Raw genomic sequence first — 27,820 nt, 5'->3', positions numbered from 1 at the left:
AACTCCTTTAAAAAAAAAAAAAAAAAAAAGTAACCTCGAAGCCTTGACAGATTCAATAGAACTACATGTAAAATAGAATATGTAAATTGTTACTGATTAAATACTTTGCATTGTGTGGTTTTCATATACATTGAGTTTTCTAAGAATTCAACTACTCTGCAAGTTATAGTTACACTGAGTTTTTTGCTTTTGTTTTAAATAAGCTTTACCATCAGTCGTGCTCTATTTTTAAAATGTGGGTATCCCAGGACAACACGGGCTGGGGTACCCACGTCACTGCAGCAGCACAGCTATGTCGACCTGCACCATAGCTGTTACACTCACATGACACAAAGATTCAAGAATGACTTTACTGTACCTTCCTGAGCAGTCACGGCCAACTGCTCATATTGAAATGCATGGGGTCGTATTATTCAGTACAATAAGGCATTAAATGGATTTTTTAAATTATGAACGTAGATAGCTTATATTACCTGTAGAGAATTTCACTGGAAGAAAGTAATGGGGATGTTACGGAGAAAGTAATGTTGTAAAAGTAGTTGTTCTAAAAAGGCGAGGGATCTAAGAGTATGGAGAACCTCTGTATTAAATTATTCGCTGTATTTTTATTTTCTGTTAATGGGCAAACGTGACCCAGCCTCTTTAACCAGCAAATTAAAATATGTAGTAAATATAGATTATGAAAAAAACAAACAAACTAGAAAGTCTACTGCTTTCTTTTTGAAAAAGTATATTCAAGATGACAGGAACTCATACACAACAGTGGTATATCTGGAATTAAGAAAGAAACCCAAAGTTCGCCCAACCTCTTTCCTCTGCCTTATCCCACCTCTCTTGTCTAAATATAGCACTTGGTTCATGAGAGTACCAGTTTAAAAGCAAAGAGGAAACAAGAAGAAAGGACACTAAGAAGTTTGGAATCAGCTACGCAGTACCATGGACACGTCTCATTAGGCATGTAACTCACAGGCAGTCATTCTCTATATGGCCAGAAAGAAATGGCACTGGAAAAAGAAATTCTGCCATTTACAGAAGGAAAAAAGGAAATACGGGAGCAATGAAAATGAAAAATATGTTTTTGTGTATAAGAAGTACAGTATCTGTAAAATAGATGATTTTTATCTCTACAAAGATAAAGACTGAAAGAAGAAAGCCCTATTGGGCATGGACACTGGATTTTGGGGGGGGGGGCAGGTGTTGCACACAAGTCCTTGGGAAATGTATTAGAAGCGTTTTCCAAAACAAATGCACATCTATGTTACAGGGTTTCTTCCACTCTTTATAGGTTTTTCTAGTTAATCTAGGAATTAAGTTGCCATGAGGCAGATTAATGGGAGAAAATCAAATTTAATTCATACATACAAGAACCCCATATACGTGAAAGATTTCAACACAGAAAGGTAAAATGAGGCTTATATGCCACACTGAGCTAAGGAATGGGGCAGGAGCCCAGGGTTTCAAAGGGAAGGAGGGCAATTCACAGGGCAGTAAGAGAAGTTTGGTAATTAGATATTTGTCCTCACATATGGATGGGTCACTCAGATAAAATTCCTCTCTCATAATAACTCTCTGGGAAAGGCTCCCAATTTAGATGCTTCTAGGTGATTCAGAGAGGGACAAACAGTTTCTCTTGAGCCCACAGGGTCTCAATTGCCTTCAGCTCTAACAGTGCACATACCAAAGTGGCACATTCTGGGGAGACTTGCTCTGAACCCCTTCAGTGTTCTTATGTTTAATTCCAGAGCAGCTAAGCTGAGCAGCTCTGAAGGCTCTCCAAGAAACTGGAGTGGGGGAGTGGGGATCAGGAGCCTAGCATCTTCATCTAATAACCCTGCCTTAGGAGAAAACCTTCAACGTGAGAATTTAAGTATCACATTGTCTAAACTCCATGAATTACAGAACAGAAAATACAGGCTCACAGAAATCAGATGACTTATCAGGGCTAGCTGTCTATTTGAAACTCGAGAAACTGGAGCCCAGGCTCCCAGTCTAGTGCAGTTTCCAGGTAGTTATAATAAGTCCCTTGAAAGCAAGTCATCAATTTTTATGTTACTCAGTTTACATCTGCTCAAAATGATCATATAGTAGCTCTACTGTCTTTGGTCAGGTTCCCTAGAGGTAGAGTATGAGACAGCGATTCTGGTGCAGAAGACTAATGGAGGGGATGCACTCAGGACAGGGAATGGAAAAAAGCAAGACAGAGCAGGGGAAAGAGACCTTTGAAAATGTTGCCTCAGCTGGAATCTTGCTTCAGCCCAAATTGCACTGCTGTCGGTACTACCTAGAGAGAAAGTGCACTTGAACAACTCCCAATCAGCCAGCCAGTTAGCTACAGGATCCTAGTTCCCAGAGACCAAATCTCTGGAGAGGGCAGCTGTGAGCCACTAGGAACCAATACGTATCACCTGGGGTTTGCGTGCACCAGCCTGGTAAAGGGGGTCTTATAGGGGCACCAACAGCACCCACTACACCTTTTGAAAATAACTTACTGTATAATAAGGCTTATTTCTAAGCAGAACTGAATAATCCAGAAACTCATATATATGGCCTCAATGAGCAATACAAACCACTGTATTAACCAATTCTTCCAATCAAACACCTACTACACTGCACAGGTACAAAATGATACTGCGGGGATAGATTTTAAGAGAACCCTGCAATGTGGTTTACCTCAGTGTATCAATGTACTGAGATATATGTATGTAGTTCATTAAATACTGCAAATCAACTACTGAACAGAAGATACATAGAACACGTAATTGCAAAAGACCAGATGAGTAATTTGAATGAGGCTAATATTTAGTGGCTAGGAGATAAAGTTTTCCCACTCACAGATATTAGTTGGCTATGTAGCTGAATAGATCTCAAAAATACCTAAGCAGTGATCAAATCAGAACTTTGTCCGAAGAGTATTGTTGTTAATGTTCTATTACTATCTTAACATACATTATAAAGTAACTCATTTATCGTGCTACCTTCCTATACATGTTGAGACACGGTTTTGCCTGGGGAAACTGGGAGTTGCAACATCAAAAACTAATTTTCCTTTAGTTAATTACTTTCTAATTAAAAACTATACCTTAATTGAACCACTGTGCTATTTTACTATGAGAGTCTGACTGGAACTAAGGATAGAGTTTAGAAACAGAAAAAATACTGCAGAAAAGAAACCCAAACTGAGGAGCACTCTACAAAATAAGGCTTCGTCTCAAGTATCAAGGTCATGAAAGATAAGCAAACGTCACTGATTAGAGGAGACTAAGGATACAAGGTAATCTGAACTCAAGGAGTGATCCTGGATTGGATCCTAGAACAGAAAAAACATGAGTAGAAAAATTGGCAAAACCTCAATGTAATTTAGTATTGTACCAACATCAATGTCTGTTTTAATAACTGCATTCAAGTTATAGAAGATGCTGACATTTGAGGAAGTTGGGTGAAGAGTATCTAAGAATTGTCAGTGCTCTTTTCGTAACCCTTCTATAAATCTAAGATTGTTTCAAAAATCATTTTTGTAAGACTAAGAGGAAATATTCATAAAATTTCTGCCATAAAAATAAGTTAAGAAAGAAAAAATTGGAACATCCCTCATTCTTAGAATTTTTTTTTTAAGTCTACTAAATAGAGTACATTTGCAGTGTATTTGGCTACAATAAATACAGACTTGACAGAGGGGAAGGAAGTAAAGAAAGCACTATCAAAACCAAGCTGAAGCTATTAAGAGGTAAAAACACAAGTACCAGAATTCCATTCCAAATCTCAAGGTCAGGCACCCTTTGGAATTTTCCCAAACCAAATTCAAATTGCTCACATTTCTGCCCATTTTCATTCCAAACCTGCTCTGTAAACCGTCCTCATTCTTCCCACAATTCTTTCTACATCTTTTCACAAAGATTTAGTATTCCTGTCATCTCAAATAACAGTTAAGTTCTTGGGCCAGGCACGGTACTAAACATTTATAAGCACTTTCATTAATCAGCACTAATAACCCACTGGAGGTATGTACTAGCCTCTTTTCATTGAGGAGAGAATGGAGGCTTAGGGAAATTCTTTCAGTTGACCTAATCCTATGGCTGAAATTTGAACTCTGGTTTATCTTAACTCTCCATTCTTATTCCCATAGTATTTATCTCCATCATCATCTAAAATCCCAGTTCCTTGGGGGCTAATACTATCCAACTTACCACTTATTTCACCAGGGCCTTCTGTTGACTCCTCTCTCATCCCATGCCTTGCCATCCAGTCTTTAGCCTCCCCACCACCAGCAGTCTTTAATAAACTTCCTCTTTTCTCAACCACAGTCTGCATGACCACACCTAGACCTTTTCATTATCTAAAAACTGTTCTATCATCATAATCCCCATGACCCTATTCTCTGACCTCCATCTTTTCTCTTTTCACTTGTCCTACTCCCAGACCACCACGGTCTTGACCTCAATAAAGCCTCCAGTTTCTTGATCCCCTCCATTTTCTCCCAAAGCAGGTCAACTCCATGATCCATCACTTCCTACATTTATGGAAAAGCCAACTAGCTTTTCCCCTCTTACATTCCCCAAGGTACTTATTTCAAACTTGCCCTTCCCCGAAAACTATGAAACTACCACTTCTAACTATCATTTTCAGTAAGCAAATTTCAATTTCCTCTGTGGAAAAAAAAAAAAAAAAAAAAACCTTTCAATTTCCCATTTCCTATATTACCAATTTATTTGCACACTAATCTTTCTGTATCAATTCTTGCGTCCATCCAAAGATAATTCCATTTATTTATGCTCTGGATCCTCGTTCTCTCACCTCCTGAAAGGGCACTGCATATCAATTATCCTTTTTCAATCCTGTCTCACTAAATTGTTCTCGGTTGGGTCTCAATATATAAACATGTTAATCCTTAATGGATTAAAATTAAAAGGAAAAAGAGCCTTCCCTCAACCCTAGCTCTCTTTTATATATGGCTTCCTTTATTTTCCTTCACAGGTCACCTTTAAAAGAACTTTTTTTTGTACACTCGCTGCCACTTTCACAGTGCAGAGACCACAGTGCATTTCCTTTCAGGTGTTTGTTAAATAAGACCTAACACAAGTTCCCAAACGTGCCAGTCCTATTTCGGGGCAAACCAGGAGATTAAGGTAATTTTCTAAAGGATGAAGCTGGAGCTAGAGAGGATACTCACATCCCTAGCTGAGAACAGTGACAGAAACAGGGTCCAGCCCCAGAGAGAGATTCTTCAGGCAGTAGGACTGACACGGGCACATATGGCCAAGCTGAAATCCAGGACATTTTCAGGAAGTACTAGCAGAACCACACACGACCTCTGTGACCTGGAACAAGGGTGGCATTTGAGGGAGGAGTGAATAGAGCAGAGATCTTCCAGACTTCCCTCAAACTGTGTCCGTTTCTATGATGCACTGGGTCCCCCCAGAGGAATGAGGGCTACACCTTTTTCTAAATCACACTGGGGCACCCTAGGTGTCAATAGCAGCCCTGACCTGGAAACCAGGTCCAAGGAATATAGTCAAGACTGCAGCTTTTAAGCTACTGCAAAGGATTCTGCCTGTGTGTTGGATGGGGCCATTAGTTCCCACCAACAAGAAAGTCACAAGCTTGCTACTCTATTTTACACACTTGACTCCATCCTAGACTGATAAAATACTGGTAAAAATAAATATTTTCCACATTTTCTTGGCAAAACTGAGGAGGGGGGAAAGATACAATCTTAATACTCCTGCACATGCATGCAACTAGTTAGAGCACTAAGGAGCAATCAAGCAAAGAATGGCAAACAGAATGGACATGTATTCAACCGAGTTACAAACGTTAGTCTCACTATTTTCATTCACGGATGTGGATTTTACAAGACAGCATGCTCATTAAATTTACATACATCAAGTTCAGTGGGATAGTTAACACCATGGAGAGTCAGATTAAATTTAAAATGATTGACTATTTGGAGAATTAAGCAAGTATGTACAGGCAGCAATTTGAAGATGGTCAGGTTGGAGGTAATTCACCCAGAGAGGAAAACCTCTACAGGCAGGCGGAGGCATGCCGATTAGAAAATGTATGTGGAAAGCCAGGATAGTCCTAGATCCAAACATTCATGTGGATCAATAAGCAGGATATCAGAAGGTAAAAATTGGAAGCACAGCAATATCAAAACCAAACATTAAGTCTTAAGCCAAAAGTAATCCTCTAATTTCAATAGTGTATTAAGGCTTCTGTTTCATGGGTTAAAACCAAGAGAACGGTTCTTGGAAACAGTCTTTGTTGTGCTCACATTTTTATCACTACAGCAAGAAATTGACTAAGCATTTTACGAGGTCCACAAGGTCCCCTAATTACTTCTCCTGAGACTTCAGAGCCCACCAACCTATAAGCACAATTTTACCCATATTTCCTCTAAAAGTGTTCTTCTGTTCTTAACCACATTGGAATTCATCTCCACACCACGTGGTCTTGCTAATGTTTATCCCTACGCTAAGGTAGTGTTTACCACCATGAATGGTTTACTGCCAAATAAAGTGAAAGATTTCGTGATCTCATTCCAGATCATCATATATGCTCAAATTGTGCACGTTAACTGAATCTATCTTGTTCTGCGATTTGTTTTATTCTTAAGTCAGGTTTACATAAAGTTTTTAAAAATTTTAAAATTAGAAAATCTTTAAGAGATAAATATGCCTTGGAAAAAAGAACTCAGAATTAACTTTATTACTACTCTATATTCAGCATGTCCATAAATATGCTAATGCTACAGAACAGCTGATCTTTCTCTTGATCATTTTTTACTATATTCTTATATATGCCTTTATAGCAACTTTATCAGTGTGATTATAGAGAAGTTTATATATTATATATAATAATATATAATATATAAATATATTATATATAAGTATATAATATATAAATATATTATATATAAGTATATAATATATAAATATATTATATATAAGTATATAATATATAAATATATTATATATAAGTATATAATATATAAATATATTATATATAAGTATATAATATATAAATATATTATATATAAGTATATAATATATAAATATATTATATATAAGTATATAATATATAAATATATTATATATAAGTATATAATATATAAATATATTATATATAAGTATATAATATATAAATATATATAAGTATATAATATATAAATATATTATATATAGTATATAATATATTTATATATTATATATAAGTATATAATATATAAATATATTATATACTATATATAAGTATATAATATATAAATATATTATATATAAGTATATAATATATAAATATATTATATATAAGTATATAATATATAAATATATTATATATAAGTATATAATATATAAATATATTATATATAAGTATATAATATATAAATATATTATATATAAGTATATAATATAATATATATATATTTTTTGGTTCTGCCGATAGTGAGGTTGGATTTTCACGGTTTCATCCATGGTATCTTTACTCAATCCCCATTAAAATTAACAGGAATCTAGACAGCTGGCTCATTAACAGGACAGCAGCCAAAAAACAGCATTTACCCAGAGACTGACAAAGAACTCACATAAAATGTTTGACCAAATACTCTAACTGGAGCTTATAGAAAGTGTAAAGTATCTCAATTTGAAAGCAAATTTCAATTTGTCCTAAAGCCAGTATCAAAAAAGAAACTCAAGCATCACTTTTCTTCCATGTAAGTTTTAGCTGAAGAGACAAGAAATGAAATTAATATGCAAGGAGCTGCACAACTAATTTATCTTGAAGTATTATCTTACTGGAACTGTTCAAGCATATACATAAGCACCTATAATCACAAACAATTGTTTTGTGATCTTTTAGAAAAGAACACACCTAGTGATAAAAGTTTTTATTTGCTTTTCAACTTTTCTAAACAGCCATTTCTTCATGAATTACATGAAGGATAAATAGTCACTGGACTGAACATACAAAAGTCAACTTTTCTAGAGATGAAAGAAGACTGAAAAAAAGCCCTCACAGTTGGCAAACAGATTTGCACACTTCCTAACTGGTGAAAGAGCATACCTAAACTTTATCATAACACTCATTCCTCTTAAAATTCCTCTAACCGTTTTATTGGTTCAACGAACTCCCACCAGGCAAAATCCAATGTTCCTAAATCATTTATTTTCTCATTTATCTGGATCTAAAGAGAAACAACTAGGCATTGACATTATTCTCCCCCCCCCCCCCGACAAACACAACTCATGAATCAACTTGACAATTGCCTCATAGTTCTACACTCTTCTTCTCCTCCTCCTCCCCCTCCTCCTATTTGGATTATTATTCGGATTGCTTTTAAACCACCTTTCCCTAAATTTTTCAATTTCTACCTAAAGGAAAGGGAAAAGGTGACAACTAATAGATCAAAACAAACCATTCCCACACAACCACTCTCATTTTATCTGACCAACCCTAAATATACTTTTTAAGTTCTTAAGAAATAAAAAAATACTCATGATACAGAAAATCAAATTTGTAAGGAATGCTAATACTTGAAATAAACTAACTGCTAGTAGGAATCTATAGCAGTCAATAGACAGAATTAACACAAAAGAGTCTTTGTTGGTTTCTCTTTTCATTTCCACTCCTGGGTAAGATATCACGTACACAGTCAACACAACAGGCATTCATTTAACCTACTAAAGAAATAGCCATGAATAAATCCTTAACACCAAGGATTAAGGAGAAAAAAAAATGATAGGGAAAGAAAAAGGAAAAACTGTCCTTCACAGGTCCCCAAAGAGTGGGGACATGGAATAAAGTTAGCATGATGAGGCGCCTGGGTGGCTCAGTCAGTTAAGCGACTGCCTCTTGGTTTCGGTTCAGGCATGATCTCAGGGTGGTGAGATCCAGCCCGACGTGGGGCTCCCTGCTCACTACAGAGTTGGCCTGAGATTCTCTGCCTCCTTCTGTCCCTCCCCACCACCCCTACTCAGAGGTGCTCTCTTCCTCTCACCACCGCCGCTGCCCTCCCCCTGGGCATGTGTGCACTCTCTTAAATTTAAGTCTTTACAAAAGTAAAACGAAGTTAGCAAGATGAACCCTCCTCCCACCAACTACTGTAAATATCCAAACACATGTACACAGTCATATTCGATTTTTTTTTAAGTTCACGTGAGCTCTTTTTTTCTTCCTCTGGACCTTATGCTTCAAATACATCTGAATTAATTATAAAAAGACATCTCAATATTTAACTCTAGGTGTAATAGTTTTTATCATTTGATTGCTTCAACATAGTGTTAGGCAGAAAAAACCGATCAGCTCACCAGACAATACATACAATATGCACTGGGAAGGCACCATGGAGATGAATAGAGCCGAATATCCACCATCCACCAAAGTACACTTCTTAGAAAAAATTCTTATCAAAGTTCTCACTAAAGAAGTTCTTATAGTTCTAATGAATCAACAAGTAAAACAAATATCGGAGTCACTCATTTAATCAGTAATGGAGGATATATGCAGTTAAAAAAAATAATAATAGCAGGATCAAGAATCTACCCTACTGGAAAGCCAGTGTAGTGGGGAACTAGCCAGAACTCAAGTGACTGAAATGTAAAATGAGAGAACTTCACTAAATACGGAGAGAAAAAGAGAACACATTAACTTTTGTCTAGGGTTTTTGGAAAAGGCTTTATGGAATGGACTGTTTCATCTTCATTTTGGAGTCAGAAGAGGACTTTTTTTTTAAGAAGGTGGAGCACTTACTTGGAGGCAGAAGAGGACTGTAAGAAGCTGGAATACATAGAAATAAGAGCAGCTTTCACTTCCCCTAATTCAGAGTTTATTATTTTTGAGTGAAAGCTCAGATTTGAAAAATATTCACCACTTTCAAGAAGACAGTTTTGACTTTTATGTACCATTCTACTCAGTACAATGAAAAAGAAAAGAAGAAACGTAAGTTTTTCACAGATATTCTGATAGGACATCAAAAAAAAAGGGAATCTACAAATCAAAATAAGAATTCTGTAACATTACCAGATACTAAAATTCATAAACAAAAATTGACAATTTTCTTAGTAAAAAAAAAGAAAAAAAAGAAAAAATTTAAGATGGTTACATACTAGAAATAAAGAATAACTCTAATAGATGTGCAATGCCCCTAGGGAGAAAAATCAAATTTTTACTGTTTTAGGAACCAAAAAAATCTAGAGATAATATATACAATAGTCACAGATGGGAAAACTTAATATCACAAAAGTATCCATTTTGCCTTAATCAATAAATTCACTGCGATTCCAATCAAGATCCCAACAGGGTTTATAATGGAACTTAATTGATTCTAAAATTAATATAAAAACACAAAGGCTCAAGAATAGTCAAGATAATTTTGAATAGAGGGAGGGGGTCTTAGATAATAAGGCTTATTATACAGCTATAGTAATTAAGACAATGGACGTAAATGAGAGCTAGACAAATAGACTAATGGACAAAATCAAACCTCCAAAACAAACCCACATATGCACAGGAACTTGGTGTTTACCAGTGGAGGTATGACAAATTAAGGATAAGAATGACTATTAAATCAACACTGCCAGAAAAACCAGTTAATCCATGTAGGAAAAAAAAAAAAACTGCATCTATATCTTACAGAAATAAACATACAGAATCCTGAAATACAGAACAGATTTATGATGTCAGGATCGAGAAGCATTTCTTAAATATACAAAAAGCCAAGAACATGAAGAGATGGATAAATCGGACCACATAGAATTTTATAGTTCTGTACTTTAATCCATCTACCCCTAAAGAAAGTAAAAAGACAAGACCCAGACTGGGACGAGATGCTTTACAGCTTATAAACAGACATGAGCATTAGTCCAAATAGTGACAAATTCTACAAATCAATATGAAAAAAAAGACAAACCCAGTAACAAAATAGGCGAAAAGAGATGAAAAAGAAATTTATGAAGGAATAAACCAAAGGGCCAATAAATGTGTGAGATGTTTGAACTTCTTATGCTTATTAAAAAATGAATTAAAGTAGGTGATGACCTGTTTACAATTAACAGACTTACAATTAAAAAGTTTTATAGTACCAATGCAAACTCAGGGACATTCTAAAAATTAACCAAGTGGAATCTTCAAAAATGTCAAATTCATAGAATACAAGGAGACTGAGGACTATTCCTAAATGAAGGAGGTTTGGTTTTTTTTTTAATTTTTTTTTTATTATGTTAGTCACCATACAGTACATCCCTGGTTTTTGATGTAAAGTTCGATGATTCATTAGTGCGTATAACACCCAGTGCACCATGCAATACATGCCCTCCTACTACCCATCAAAACTTGACAGCTGAATGAAACACATGATTCTAAACTATACTCTTTTCCTACAAAGACAATTTTTGGTACTACAGATAAAATGTGAACAGGGTCGGAAGATTAGTTGATAGAAATTGATCACTGTTAACTTTCCAATTTGGGTGGTTGTATTGTGACTACGCAGAAGGATGTCCTTATTTATAGGAACTAATACTAAAGAATTAGGAGATAACGGAACATGAAGTCAGCAACCTGCCATCAAATGGTTAGGAGAAAAGTTTCTGTACATTGGTCATTATTACACAGAAAAAGTTTAACAAAGGAATGAAACTATCAGATTCAGGGTATTGTTCATCTTTGGGAATTAAGGAAGAAAAACGGAAATGGAATTATGAGTATATAAGCCACTTCAATTATAACTGTGGTGGTGTTTTTATGTTCCATTTTTTGCGTACTGGAAATATCCTATTTAAAAAAGCATCTCTCAACGACTAGATTCAACATTATACAATGAAAATAGTTTCAAAAGTCAAATTGTAAATGCCTTTACTATTATCTATGTTTCCCCACACTAAAACCTGATATATGTATTAAACAGGTCATCTAAGCTCTTAATACCAGTAGACACCTAAAGCACATGCTTAAGAGATAATGATGGCATTTTATAAATGTGCTCTCTCCCATATTAGATAAAGGCTGACAAACATCTTCCCCAGAAAAGATTAGGGCATCATTATCCACACTTATGTACTCTGTGCAATTTAGGGACAATTTTTCTTCCATACTTACCAGAGATGACAGGAAGTCCAGAATTCCAAAAATTTGTCAGGATTTTATCATCGTTGGCACTCATTTAATGCCTGTTAATGATCACATCTAGATAGGTGGCCTTTCTTGCATAGCTTTCATTCTTTCAGAGAGAAGTGAGAAATCAAAACAAGGAATGGGATGACTGAATGAAATTTCTCTTCCTATTCATTATTTTAATGTTTTTGTGTAACTGGGAAAACTGGCAATTAAAGCTAATTTCCATCCAAACATAGAATTCCAGGTTAAAAAAAAAAAATGGTATCCTAGAGATCTTTAAGGTTAGGAACAAACAAGTATTTAACAGGCAATTGTTTAAGATAAACTAGTTGGATAATGCTTTATGAATTTAATCTAGCAGGGAAGATCTATTGAAATAACAAAGGATAAGTTCTACAAGGGATTTACACACAAGCAGCTGTGAGAAGCAGGTTTAATGAGTGCTAGGTCTGATAGAACATGGGAAAGTGTCAAAGAAGAGTAATGTTTGGGCCAGGACTTAAAGTGTGAATAAGAGTTCTCTCGCAGAGGCATGGAAGGCATGGAACGGTGGATGAAAGGCCAGTACAATAACCCAGGGAAGAGGTAATGGAAGTTTTAACACAGAAGAAACAAAATCAGAACTTATTAAGGACAGAAATGAATGGATGTAACTAATGCCTGAGGGGAGATCAAGAAGGATTCCCAGATTTCAGTGTGAGCTTCTGAGAGAGAATTAAGGGAGCAGCAGTTTTGTGAGGGATTTTTCATTTTGTTTACAAGACTATGACAGAAAGGTGAGGTCAACAAGATGGCAACATAGGTCATTGCCAAAGTCAATATCCTCCACAAAGGCCATTAACTACCCATAGGCAAGACAGCACTGTGAAAATCCCAGAAACCAGGAATAAAGCTGAAGCATGCCCCTGACTTACATCGAGATGGTAAGGACAGTACTAAAATCAAGTAAACAGAACACATGAAGGAAACATGTTAAGTTCCAGTAACTGATCCTAAAGAAATAGAGGTCAAACAGCTGACAAAAAATTTCAAATAATCTTCTTTGAAGAGTTCTAAAACAATACAGACAACTAAATGAAATTAGAAGATAGTATGAGCAAAATGAGTTCAAAGAAACAGAAAACAAAAGGAAAACAAAAGTCAAGGTATTCAAAGGTAAGTCATTTGAAATTATCTAGTCAAAGGAGCAAAACAAAAATAAAAAATGTCTATGGGACACCACCAAGAGAAATAAAATATCCATTGTAGAAATCTGGAGAGGAAGAAAAGGTACAGAAAGTCTAAAGTAATAATGGCTGAAAACTTCCCTAACTTGGGGTGAGAAATGGACATCCAGATTCAAGAGGTCCAAAGACTTACAAATCAGTTGAACCCAAAAAGGGCTACACTGAGACACATTATAATTAAATGGCCAAAAATCACAAAGAGAATTTTGAAAACATACAGAGGAAAAGGGACTAGTCACACATAAGGGGGTCCCCTAAGACTATTAACAGATTACCCAGCAGATACTTCACAGGCCAAATGAAACATTCAAAGTGCTGAAAGAAAAAAGTCAACAAAGAATACTATTATCCAGCAAAGTTGTCCTTCAGAAATAAAGGAGAGATAAGGACTTTCCCAAAACAAAAGCTGATGGAGTTCATCACCAGTAACCTGCCTTGTAAGAAATGCTAAAAGACATTCTCAAGCTGAAATACAAGGATACTGATCATCACAAGAAAAATATAGGAAAATATAAAGTTCATCAATAAAAAAAGTTCAAATTCTGATTTTGTAATATTGTAATAGTGATGTGTAAGTCACTTAGGCTAGTTTCAAAATTTAATAAACCTATGAACTATTACTACAATTTGTTATTGATACACAATACTAAAAGAAATGTCAATTGTAACATTCACAACCTAAAAGGTGAAAGTAGTATGACGTTTTCATGTGTTACTGAAGTTGTCAGCATAAAGTAGGATATTTTAACTCTAAGATATTTAATATAAGCCTCGTGGTAACCACAAGGGAAAATCTTTTGGATAATACTACCAGGTATTCATAACATACTGCCACAAAAAGTCAATCACAAAAGACCACCACAATGAAAGAACAAAAGGATCTAAAAGAAAACAATTACAATGGCAATAAGTCCTTATCAATAAACATAGACAAATAAAATTCTGCCAAAAGACACAAAATGGCTGAATGGATTTTTAAGAAGATCCAATGATATGCTGTCTACAAGAGTCACTTTAGCTGTTAAGGGCATACATAGGCTGAGAGTAGAGGTATGGAAAAATATATTCCAGACAAATGGTAGCCAAAAGAAATCACTTTTCGGGCACCTGGGTTGCTCAGTCCGTTAAGTGTTTGCCTTCAGCTCAGATCATAGATCCCAGGGTCCTGGGATCAAGCCCCGTGTCGGAGCTCCCTCTTCATCAGGGAGTCTGCTTCTCCCTCTCCATACCTCCAACTCATATGCATGCATGATCATCTCTCTCAAATAAAATCTTTAAAAATTCACTTTTATTAGAAAAAAATAGACTTCGGCTAAAAACGGTCACAAAAGATGAAGAAAATTATGTAATGACAAAGGGGTCGATTCATCAAGAAGCTAAAAACAATTCTAAATATTTATGCATCCAACATCTGAGAACCTAAATATATCTAGTAGATATTACAGAACTGAGGAGAAATTAACCACAATACAATAGTTGAACAATATAACATCCCACACTCTCATCCAGACAGAATCAGTCAGGAAAGAGCAAATTTGAACAATACTATACAGTGGATAGATCCAAAGTGTATCGTCCATCAGTAGCAAAATACTAATTCTTCTCAAGCACACATGGAACATTTCCAGGATTTACCTTATGTTAGGCCACAAAACAACCTCAAAATTCAACAAGATAAAATTTTATCAAGTATCTTTTCTAATCATGATGGTGAGACACTAGAAAACAGTAACAAGAGGAAAGCTGAAAAAAATAAAATAACTGGAAATTTAACAATACCATCTTGCATAATCAATGGGACAAAGAAGAAATGCAAAGGGAAAAATAAAAATACCTGAAGACAGATGAAAACATACCAATACCAGTAGGATACAGCAAACATACCAATACCAGTAGGATACAGCAAAAGCAGAGCTATGAGGCAAGTTTACAGCAATAAATGCCAACATTAAACAAGAAATATCCCAAATTAGGGCACCTGGTGGCTCAGTCATTGAGCAGCCGACTCTTGGTTTCAGCTCAGGTCATGATCTCAAGGTCCTGGGATCAAGTTCCTCATCCAACTCTGCGCTCAGGGGGTAGTTGGCATGAGGATTCTCTCTTCCCCTCTGTCCCTCTCCTAACTCACACTTATGTGCGCACACATGCTCTCCCCCCCCTTCAAAATAAATCCTTAAAAGAAAAGAAATATCCCAAATTAACAAGCTGGCTTTATAGCTCAAGGAACCAGAGAAAGAATAAACTAAGCCCAAAGTTAAAGAAATAATAAAGATTAGAACAGAAATAAAATACAAAATATTTTTTAAATAGGGGGAAAAAAATCATGAAACTAAGGTAGATTTGAAAAGAAAAAAAAAAAAAGGTCAACTCATAGGTAAAGAGAGAACACTCAGAATCAGAAATCAAAGAAGACACATTACAAATGCTACCAACGATACACAGAGGGTCATAAGAGACTACAACTATATATACACCAAATTAGACAACATAGAAGGGATAAATTCTTAGAAATACACAATTTACCAAGACTGAATCATGAAAAACAAAAAATCTGAACATACCAATAGAGCACTGAAGTTTAATCGGTAATCAAAAATCACCCAAAGCCAAGACCGGATGGTTTCTCTGGGTAACCAAACATTTAAAGAAGAATTAACACCAATTTTCCTCAAACTCTTCCAAAAGACTGAAAGGAGGGAACACTCCTGAACTTTTTACCAAGCCATCATTACCCTGATGCCAAAGCCAGACAAGGACACTACGGGAATACTATAGGCCATTATCACCAATGAATTTAGATGCAAAAACTCTCAACCAAATACTAGCAAACCAAATTAAACAGTACATTGAAAGGATAATATACCATGAATAAGTGGGATTCATTTGATAAAATTCAACATCCATTTGTGATAAAAATTCAGTGAACTGGGAAAAGAAGGAGCATACCTCAACATAATGAAGGCCATATGACAAGCCCACAGTTCACCAGTAACTCAGCTGGTTATAGATTGAAAGCTTTTCCTCCAAGATCATGAACAAGGGCACCTACTCTCACCACTCCTATGCAACCTAGTACTTTAAGTCGTAGCGGGAGCAAAGGCAAGAAATGAAAGGTATCCAGATTGAAAAGGAAGAAGTAATACTGTCAACTATGTATAGAGGATATTACAAATAGAAAACCCTGAAGGCTCCACCAAAAACCTGTGAGAACAGGTAAATTCAGTAAAGTGACAGGATATAAAATCAACACACAAAAATCAGTTGCACTTCAATACACTAACAATGAACTATCTGAAAAAGAAATTAAACAGTCTCATTTACAATAGAATGAAAGTCAATAAAACAGGAATAAACTTAGGGAGGTAATAAAAGACCTGTACACTGAAAAATGTGAAGCAATGATGAAAAATATGAGGACACAAATGGAAAAATATTCTATGCTCATAGGTAACAATTAGTATTGTTAAAATAACCCTCCTACCTAAAGCCATCTATAAAGTCAATGCAGTCCCTATCAAGATTCCAACCACGTTTTTATAGAAATAGAAAAACAGCCCTACGCTGTATGGAACCACAGAATACCATGAATAACCAAAGCAATCTTGAAAAACAAAGCTGGAGGCATCACGCTTCCTGATTTCGAACTATGTTACAAAGCTACAGTAATCAAAATATTATAGTGGCATAAAACATATATATAAATCAATGGAAAAGAATCAAGAGCCCAGAAAGAAACCCATACATATATGGTGAACTAATATTTGACAAGAAAGCCAAGAATACTCAGTGGGAAAAATGGTCTCTTCAATAAATAGTGCTGGGAAAACTAGATAATCACAGGCAAAAATGAAACATGCAACTGGACCCCTACCTTACACTACTCAAAAATTAACTCAAAATGGATAAAGGCTTAAATTTAAGAACTAAAACTGTAGAACTCCACGAAGAAAATATAGGGGAAACGTTCATGGACATTGTTTTGGATAGGACAACAAAAGCACAAGCAATAAAAACAAATATAAACAAGTAGGCTTTCATCAAATTTGCACAGGAAAAAAAAAGCCATCAACGAAATGAAAAGGCAACTTACAAAATGGGAGAAAATATTTACAAACCACACATCTGATAAAAGGTTAATATACAAAATATACAAGGAACTCCTACAACTCAAAGCAGAGAAAGAAATCTTATTAAAAAGTGAGAACAGAATAATCCTCTATTCCAGAGAGGATAAAGAAGCGGCCAACAGTTTCATGAAAAGGCGCTCAATATGACTAATCAGCAGGGAAATCCAAATAAAAAACCACAAGGGTATCACTTCATACCTGTTAAAATGGCAGTAATTATAAGGATATCAAGTGTTAGCGAAAAAGGAGAAGAGGGAACTCTTGTGCACTGTTAGTGGGAACGTAAATGTTTACAGTCAATGTGGACAATAGTATGGAAATTCCTAAAAAAGTTAAAACCAGAGCTACCGTCTGATCTCAGCAATCCCGCTTCCGGGTATACATCCAAAGAAAATGAAAACCACTCTTTGGAAGAGATACCCTTACCCCCACGTTCACAGTATTATATATGATACTAAGAAATGGCAAAAACCTAAATATCTGTTCAGATAAATGGATAAAGAAACGTGTGTGTGTGTGTGTGTGTGTGTGTGTGTGTGTGTGTACACACATAATAGAATATTGCTCAGCCATAAGAAAGGAAATCCTGCCTCTTGCAACAGCGGGGATAAACCCTGAGGGTATTATGCTAGGTGGAATAAGTCAAAGAAATGCTACATAGTATTACTTATACGTGCAATCTAAAAATAGCAAATTCCTAGAAACAGAAGATTAGTGATTGGCAGGAGCTGGGGAATGGAGGAAATGGATGAAGGTGGTCAAAGTACAAATTTATAGTTCCAAGACAAGTAAATTCCCAAGGATCTAATGTACAGCTTACTCAATCTAATGCTGTACTGTATACTTGAAAATTGTTAAGAGTGAATCTCAAAAGTTTTTTTTTTTAAAGATTTATTTATTTAAGGGGGTGAAGGGGGAGGGTCAGAGGGCAAGAAATATTCAAGTCGACTCCCAGATGAGCAGAGAGCCCAATGTGGGGACTTGATCCCAGGACCCTGAGATCATGACCTGAGCCAAAATCAAGAGTCGGACACTCAACCGACTGAGCCACCGGGCTCCCCTAAATCTTAAAAGTTCTGACCATGTAATTGAGGGTGAGGAATGGTAACTACGTGAGGTGATAGATGTGTTAACTACCCTTAGTGTGATAAACATTTAGAAATATATATGCTCCAATCACCACGTAGTTCAACTGAAACTCAACACTGTATCAACTATACTTCAATAAAACAAAATAAATACCTGGGCCATTATAAAACATTAAAATATATATGCATCTATCAAATTACGCTGTATACCTTAAGCTTACACAATGTTATAGGTCAACTGTATCTCAACAAAGTTGGAAAAATAGCAAAAGAAAAGGATGAGAACAGTTTCTGGTTTGTTGAGGTTTAGCATCTTTTACAGAGCTTGATTATAGCTGCTCTTCTGAGGACAGAGCTAAGCATCAGAATATTGGGGATATTCTGACGTGAAAGGGCTCCCATCCCCCATGATAGATGTGTAAGGAACCAAAGCGGATAAAGAAAAGGCAAGAGGGCCAGAGGCAACACTCTGAGGAAATGAAAATCAGAACAGGAAAGCTGGAAAGGAAACTGGTAAAAACTGGCCAGAGAAGATGAAAATCAGAAGGAAAGGAGTGTCATGGTAACTAAAGGAAAGAGAATTGCAGACAAGAGGGAGTGGTCAGCAGTGTTACATAAAGATCTAATGAGTAGAAAGCCACTTAGAGTTAGGAGGGTAAACATCTGGAATAGCAAGAAAGAACCAAGTAGTTCATACTCCGTAGAGGACAGATGCCGAAGAGAATGAGATAAAGGACAGGAGCAAGGGACAAAGGATACATTAGCTTCCCGTGGACAAGATGTGCCTCCCAGGGAAGCAGCAGCCCTAGCCATCTAAGAGGTCCTGCATCCAAAAGGTGACTCCAGCAGAGGAATGGGCTCACGGCAGACCAGAGCAGAAGACCAAAGGAGACGTCACCGGTGACAAGGGAATTGTAGAGGAGACTGGGCAGCAGGTGGGGGGGGGGGGGGCACAAAAATGTCACAGGAGAAAAGAATTGGCATTTGTAATCTCCTGTACCTGTAAGAGGCAAAATGGTCCCCCAAAGACATCCACGCCCTAATCTCTGGTCCTATAAATGAGTTCTATTACATTAAAAGGGGACTTTGCAATATTATGTTGGGTTATCTGAGCCTAATCTAATACATGAGCCCTTAAAAGCAGAGAACTTTCTATAGACAGAGACAAGAGATGCCACAGGAGGAGAAGGCAGAGATTCTAAGCAGGAGAGGCATTTGATATAACTGACAGGTAGGGGCCCACACAAAGGATAGGAAAGAGGCCTCTGGAAGCTAAGGGAGCCTTCAGATGACAACCAGGACCTCAGTTCTACAGTAGTGAGGAACTAGATTCTGCCACCACGAACTGGAAGAGTTTCTTTCCAAAGCATCCGGTAAGAGCCCAGCCATCAGACACTGATTTTAACCTTGTGAAACCAGAGAAACAGCTGAGTCGACCTGGACTTTGACCTGCAGAACTAGAAGACAGTGAGAAAGTACACTGGTGTTTAAAGCCATCAAAGATTTATTACATCAGCAATAAAAACTAACATCCCCAGGGTACCAATGCCAGATTATAAACACCCCAGGCCAGAAGCATACTCTTATTCCTCCTCTCCTCACCCCCCATCTAGTCCTGAAGGGGACGGATGCAGTCTGGAGAGCGGAACAGAGCAAAGTAAGGTGGAGAAACAGAGGAGGCCAAGCTTACTCCCCAACCACTGCCCCTACCAGAGACTTGAAGTGGAGCCAGCCTGTTTGGGAAAAGGGAGAGCTTTTTTTTTGGATCAAAATTATTTTTATTAATCTTTCTGTTTCATCTCAAAGCCAGGAGAAAGCTCTGGGACCTGCCTGGGATTTCACCTAGGGGCAGGAAACAGCAGCCAAGGGGGCTGATATAAAAGACGCAACAGCTACAATGACCAAGTCACTTTCAGCTTTTACCTACGATGTTCAACTCATTCAAAAACCAGTCAGCATAGACCTACAGTGAGTCCAATAGTAAACACTGAAACTTGACTTCCAGAAATTAAAGTTGTATATACAGGATGTTCACACAGCTACTTCACAAAACTAGAGCCACAGAGAAACCAATAGGGGCTTTCAGGTCACAATTCCACTTTTACCAAGAGACAAATGGGAGAAAGAGCCTTTAAGTAGGCTAAGTATTCATCAATGCTTAAAATACAAAACCCGACCCAACCTCGACCCAAAAACCCCCTGAAACTATTACCCAGAGACCAAGTAAATCCATCTCCAAAATAAAAGTGAAAGGATTACAAATACTCAAGTATTACACTCCACCTCTCATTAAGGAATCAAGTCAGCACACTGAAGACTACTAAAAAAAAAAAAATGGTTCTGTAAAAACAGTTTCTACTTTATGTAAAAATTACTTCAATACCTTTGGTAAAGGTTTTAAAAATTGTACAATGTCAATACTAAAAATTTAATTGCAAATTTTAAATGGTAGGAAACCCCTGTAGTTGCAAATGCCAATACGTTAGGATTGCAGATTCAATGTGGCTTCCTCAGAAGAACAGAAGTACTACGGATACTACGGACGGGGCACATAGATGCAGCGGCTGGTTAAGCGATGACTCCTGATTCTCACTGAGGTCATGATCTCAGGGTTGCAGGATGGAGGCCCACGCTGTGTGGTTCCGCACTCAGTAGGGCGTCTGCTGGAGAGTCTCTCCCTCCCTCCATCCTTTGTCCCTCCCCTGCTCTCTCACTCTCTCACTCACTAAATAAAAGTTAAAAATTTTTAGAAGTACTACAGATAGGTAGGTACAAAAAAAAAATCAAAAATCAATACTTCATTTGGCATTCTCTACAGACATAGGAACAGCTTTAAGTTTGTCAAAAATGCAGTACCCTGTAAGATCACTCAGAGCCATCAGTGGATTTTCCCCTATCATGTACTGTCATACAGTCAAGCAATCAGAAGGGGAAGAAGAAACTGGTCCTCATTTTTTTTTTTTTTAAACAAGACCTTAGTTCCCACAAACTCACTTATTAGCAAATTGGGCAGCCCTGACCCATCAACAATTTCATTTTACTGCTGCTGAGTAAAACGAGTTTGATTGCAAACGATTTTCTGCCAACAGGGATACCTGTTTAAGATTTAACAACTGATCAGGCCCAGTTATTAAATATGTATTGTGTAAACACTTCAAAGATGTCAATATCCTTCTGCCCTATATATAACGGCAAACACCGATTGTCTAACCCTTCTCCGGGTAACTTACCCTTTTCAGAATAACTGAAAAATACCTCAAGTAATCACAGTCGGTACAGAAGACTGTGAACTATATTCAGTACTCTCCAGGTAGTTGTACTTTTAACAGCTTGTGGCGCGAAGACGTGGCCTCGTGAACACCAAACATCAACAGCCTACTTGCTCTTCCGCAGATGACGCCAGCAATTACGATCAAGAAGAAAAACGTCTCAACAAAAGAGTCACCAGGGAATGAATCTGCTAGGTAATTTATGTGAGTGGTTCCACATACCACACATGGAATGACGAGGAAGCTAAGGGCACTTCACTACCTGAGTCCTCCGAGGCGGTACTGAAGAGAACTACCATTATACAAGCCTCATTAACACAGGCAAAGGCCAGTAAAACAAAAACGAAGCACATATACTAAAATTGGGAAAAAACATTTTTTGTGTTCAAGGCTGAAATGATACCAACTCACAGAGATGAAAGAGTTAATAAGGAGTTATACACATGTGGTTAATTAAAACTAAAATTAGCACTTCATCAAGAGCTGTCGTAATAGGTAAGACTGTCCCAAGCCTGGGGTTCATGCAAAACAATACTAATGAAATGTATGCTCCGTGACGAAAAGTTCGGGATCACTAACACTAATTAATCCTATGGAGACACAAACTAGGCATTCTCTTTCTGGGGCCTTCTAAAGCTCCATGTAGAACACTGGACACAAACATTTGATGAATAGAAAATAAGGCAGTAGGGTGGTAAATATGTTGTTGATTCCACCTGAATAATAAAGAGACCAGCTATTAACTTTCTCAAATTTCAAACATTTTACAATCTAAATAATTTCCTTAAAAACTAATACGGCTGTCAAAACCAATAGATGAAATAAAATAGATAAAATAAATCCTGAGTTGAAATATTATACAACTCTTCAGAGTGGCATACAAAATCCTCTCACAATCGGCCCCAAATTATCATTCCAGCCTAATTTTTCCAACCTCTCACACGTTCCCCCATGAGCTGTTTTTACCTAGCTCTGTCTTGGCTCACTGTCACTTCCCCATCTTAAGAGAATGCCCTTTCCCTCTGCTTATTCCAACCCTGTAAGGCCACACCTGCCTCTAAGTCCATCTGCTCTACTAAATTTCCCTAAGCTACTATAAAAACCTTTCAGGTTTGGCTTCCCCTGAAGCTAATGAGGTATCTCGAAAATTAATTTCTTCCTACTCTGAACTTATAAAGAACTTAACCATGAATTACGACCCTCTGGCATTTCTTACTCATTTAATTTTTCAAATGTTTGCTTTGACTCCAAGGAGATAAGCAACTTGAGGGTAAGAACTATATGTGAAACTATTTAGATGCAATTAGCATTCATTTTGTGCTAAATGATTTTGGACATATTTAACCTAGTGGGTTGTTGGTCGAATTAGGTTAGCCATGGCAGAGTCAGGATCACCATTTTTTGGAACCAACACAACACGGCTTCTAACAACACTGTGTTTCTCCACCAGCAAAGGCACACCCCAAAATGAGTCAGTTCTAGTCTCCTCAGATGTAAGTATTCTAGGACTGTATGAACCTCCTGAGAACAAAGAAAGGAATCAAACAAGAAAAAAAGACAACAAAATCAGCACACGTAACATACACAGCCCTGTGATCATCATTCTAAAATGTAAATGAACCCCAATAGACAATTTAGATAATCTTTAAGACTCAAAAATGTATCATTTGATACTTGAGAGGATTTTTATGTATTCTTTAAACATACCCATCCACACACATACACACCCCAAATAAACTAGTGTGCCAATTTTCCTCTGGTTCTAATTTTTGTAACCCTAAAGCCCTGTATTCCTAGAGTGCCATCTTCAATGACATCAGGAATCACCCTATGGAACACGAACCTTAAATGTTTATTGTTCCATTAACATAATTAGAAGCTAAGGTTTTTACATCAACCATTTTATGGAAATAAAAAAAAAATCAAAATTGTTACCATCATCTTTTCGAAAAGTTCCAAGACTTCATTCTGAGACAGTGGCTTTGGAATGTTTTCCATCACCTCTGAAGAGCAATCATTGCTTGCAAACGCAGTCTTCAGGTTGGAAAGCGGAGGTCTCTCTTTCTTGCTCCCTGGAATTCTTATGCTGGCAAATTTGTCCAGCTACAAAGGAAAAGTAGCACATACATTAATATTGCCTCCAACACCATTTATCTAACTGCCAAAATAAACCCCCAGAGGATCGATCACATTATCACTAGGATTTCATCAGAAGGCATTCAGCACTAGAATCTAAGATTTTTAAAAACACAAAAGTTTTCCGTAACCATCCTGTCTAAAGACAGAAAAGAAATCGGATAACCTCCAAGATTCCTTCTAATCTTAAATTATAGAATTAAGATTCTAATGAGAGGTGACCTTTGCTTTACAGATTAGCAAACTAAGCAGTTTTACAAAGGTAACTGAGTTAATTTAAGGATTGGCAACCAAACCAATTTTTAGCATCCTAGCTCCCAGGCCCCTTGTCCGGTGCCCTTTTCATAGAATTCCTAAATCACATGTCAGAGTATTCACTAAGAGATGAAGTCTACTTCTATCTCCAGAGCTTGTTGGTCTGATAAATACCACATTTCTCTTCATTCAGGCTGGTCTGTATTTGAATTTCATGAGCATCTATAGAGTAGGATGGCTGAAGTCTCAGGAAATAGGGGCGCCTGGGTGGCTCAGTTGGTTAAGTGTCTGTCTTCAGCTCAGGTCATGGTATCAGGGTCTTAGGATCAAGCCCTGAGTTGGGCTCCTTGCTCAACTCTCTCTCTCCCTCTCCCTCTGCCCCTCCACCCGCTCATGCTCGCTCACGCTGTCAAATAAATAATAATTTTTTTTTAAAAAAGCCTCAGAAAATAAAGTTAGGGTTTTTGTTGTAATGGGATTTCTTCTATTAAATCAAATAGTTCACAGATATTTGAAAGTATATAGAAATTAGTTTATAAAGCTAATTGTTTATTCATTGAAAATTGCTTGATTTCACAAATTCTATTCCTCACATAAAACCCAGACTCAAAGTTTCGAGTGGTAACAATCAAAAAGGCAAAAACTGTCTTAAAATAGTTAACAGAAGTACACTCAAAAACTACAATGGTTCTGTGAATTGCTCAGCATAACTATATCTTACATGGTTTTGCCATAATGTATAGAATGTATCGATTTGTGCTATTCATGGTAGCCACTAGCCATGTGTGGTTGTTTAAATGTTAATTAAAAGTTCAGTTTCTTAGTTGCACTAGCCACATGTTAAGTCCTCAAGAGTCGCATGTGGCTAGTGGCTCCCATACTGGTCAAAACATATATAGAACATTTCTATCATCATAGAAATTTCTATTGGATCATGCTAGTACAGCTGAGAAATGTGATACAAAATACTGAATTTAAAAGGACAGGAAGTCACAGTATTGTTTCACTCAAGAAATAGGATTTAAGTAAGATGCAAAGATAATGTTTATCTTTTTTAAAACAGATCTTTAAATTCACTGTGAATATAAAGCCTAGGAAAAATGCCATGTACTACATTCACACATGGTCCATCTAACAGGACCTAATCATGAAAGTACGAAGAATAGGACAGCTTCCAGTAGGATTTAGAAAGTAGTCACAAAATACCACCACCGTTCTCATCCTTATAACAAAAACAAGCCAGAAAACCTCCCAAGTTACAGTTACTGTTGTTATCAACCCATCAGGGGGCTGAGGACATAAGGAAACCTGGAAGAACTACCAGGAAATGACAAGCTGCTTTGAACCCTGACAAACAGTTATAGGCTGAGAGTTAAACAAGGATAAAAAAATAAATAACCAGCGAAATTTTTAATGAACTATTGACAGCATGGGTTCTGGCATGAAAGACTAAAATTCCAAGGAGCCCTGGTCATGCAGCAAACCTACACCCACGTACCGATGCTTTCCCTCAGGCCTTCACCAACTGCATGGGTTAGAACCGCCAAAGGCTGGAGGGAGGGCAAGATGTCCTGAAACATGAAGTGTCCCAGGAGACCTCTCCCTGGGCAAAGAGACTGCCCTTCCAAACACTCTGAATTAGGCAAAAGACGGGAGGGAATCCCCAAAGACATATTCTGGACCTTCAGAGAATCAATGGCAGCTGCCACTTGAAGGCCACGGACAGACACCAGGTTGGCGAGATCTCCTGAAGAAACAGAGCCACAAGTGGAACTGAAAACACAGAGAACTCTACACGAACCTTGAAAAGGACATCAGAGCTTTAAAGCAGAAAGAGTTATACCAGTCTTGAAAACAAATAGTTCAGTTGTAAAGCCAAAAGCAGAATGCCAGAATCTCGTTCGTGCTGAGCAACCTTGAAGGCCCAGACAACACTAATCAAGCTAAAGCAGCACCTTTGCCAAGCCCCGCTCAACGAGATACCACACGGACTCAGTCCCCCATGCTAGCAGCCTGAAGAAAGGCACATCCTTTCTTCCAAGTATTATTTCATTTCCACAGTATTCAAATAAAATGTCTACCATATAATCAAATACTGCTAGATTCAGGAAGGACCAAGGAAGTGTCACCCAGAGTCAAAGAGAAGCAGACCTAGAGATCACCTAGATGATGGACTTACGGGTCAGACCATCTCAAAGGATATTTATAAAAATGCTGACGAATATAAGAAGAGCAGACACAAAGTAGAAGATGGGCAATTTCAGCAACCAAGTCGCAGAAATTATTCTTAAAAACACATTAGAAAATGAAAATGTATCAAGAAACGAAGAATTCGTTAGATGAGCTTCAGAGTAATGTGAACGCTGCTGAGAAGAGGACTGGTGAACCTAAACCCAGACTAACAAAAAGCATGCAAGCTGAAGCACCACGGAAGAAGGGAAAGAAAAGAGAACAGAGAAACCAAGAGCTGTGATACAATACGAAGCGCTGTAATACACGTATAACTGAGGACCAGAAAAAGGAAATGGTACCGAAGACCTACTTCAGGAGATAATGACTGGAATAACTGATTTTTTAGAAATCAATTCCTGGCTACCAGAAGCACAGCCACCGAGGAAGACTACCAGAACAGACAAGCCCGCACCTAGGCACCTCACAGTCAAGCCACTAAAAATAGAAAGTAAAGGGCAAACCATAAAGGCACAGCCAGATACATCAAGACACATTATATACAAGATAAAAATGACACAAATAACTCATTCCTCACCAGAAACTGTAGCAAAAAAAAAAAAAAAAAAAAAAAAAAAAAAACAATGGAAGGGCATCTTTAAAGGACTGGGAAGAAAACAACTGTCATCATGGGATTCTATATCCAGTAAAAATATCTTTGGAAAATAGAAGCAGAATGAAACACTTTTAGACAGCCAAACCTTGAGAGAATCAGTCTCCATCAGACCCTTACTATAAGACATATCAAGTTTTTCAGGCTGGAAAAAAAAAAAAAAAAAGATACCAGATAGAACCCCAGATCTAGAACATGAAAAACAGAGATGTTACTCTATCAGATGTTTATAAATTTAAAAAAAAAAGCTATATTCAAGTTGAATAACAATCAAGTGGCAGAGACAAGCATATAAGAAGGCAATTACATACAGATATAAAAAAATGTAGCAGGAGGTATGTGCAATGAATTACAGCAGCAGAGAAGAGGGCATCCAACTCATCAACATAAATACTCCTTTAACTTTGGAAATAACCCAGAAACCTACAATTATCCCCAGTGATTAGAGGTCCCAAAGTGAGTGATCATATGTACCTCAGTACCCCAATTCTTGATACTGGTTTTAAAAAATGAGAGGAGACCAAAAATTTAAGAAGTGGGACTTGTTCCTCCACCTGTCTTCTGAATCACTACTTCATTGCTGTAACTTCTCTACAGAGAAGATCAATTCCTGAGTGTTAAACCTACGCTGACTACACACACACACACACACACACACACACACACACACGTAACTTAATATGTTAAACTCATAATGAAGTGAAATTAAGCAAAACATCATTAATGCAACATCAATTTTATAAACGTAAACATGTCAATGAATGGAATA

At 37.0% G+C, this 27,820-nt stretch overlaps 1 protein-coding gene across 4 annotated transcripts in view; it reads right to left on the bottom strand.

Annotated features, from left to right (window-relative positions):
• DIAPH3 (diaphanous related formin 3) overlaps nucleotides 1-27,820 on the bottom strand; it is a 475,240-nt gene that overhangs the window by 405,798 nt on the left and 41,622 nt on the right. For all 4 annotated transcript variants that reach the window (XR_015725940.1, XM_087865106.1, XM_087865107.1 and 1 more), the window contains one exon: nucleotides 23,754-23,921. Coding sequence is in view for 3 of the 4 variants with exons in the window: in XM_087865106.1 (XP_087721232.1) it covers nucleotides 23,754-23,921 (168 nt within the window). In the remaining variant the exon portion in view is untranslated. The remainder of the gene's footprint in view (nucleotides 1-23,753; nucleotides 23,922-27,820) is intronic.

The sequence above is a fragment of the Ursus americanus genome, chromosome 10 (assembly GCF_024610735.1).
Source record: "Ursus americanus isolate L20-20 chromosome 10, mUrsAme1.1.p, whole genome shotgun sequence".
NCBI classification, from domain to species: Eukaryota; Metazoa; Chordata; class Mammalia; order Carnivora; family Ursidae; genus Ursus; species Ursus americanus.
Note: the sequence above shows the minus strand (reverse complement) of the source record. Positions and strands in the feature narration are given on the sequence as shown.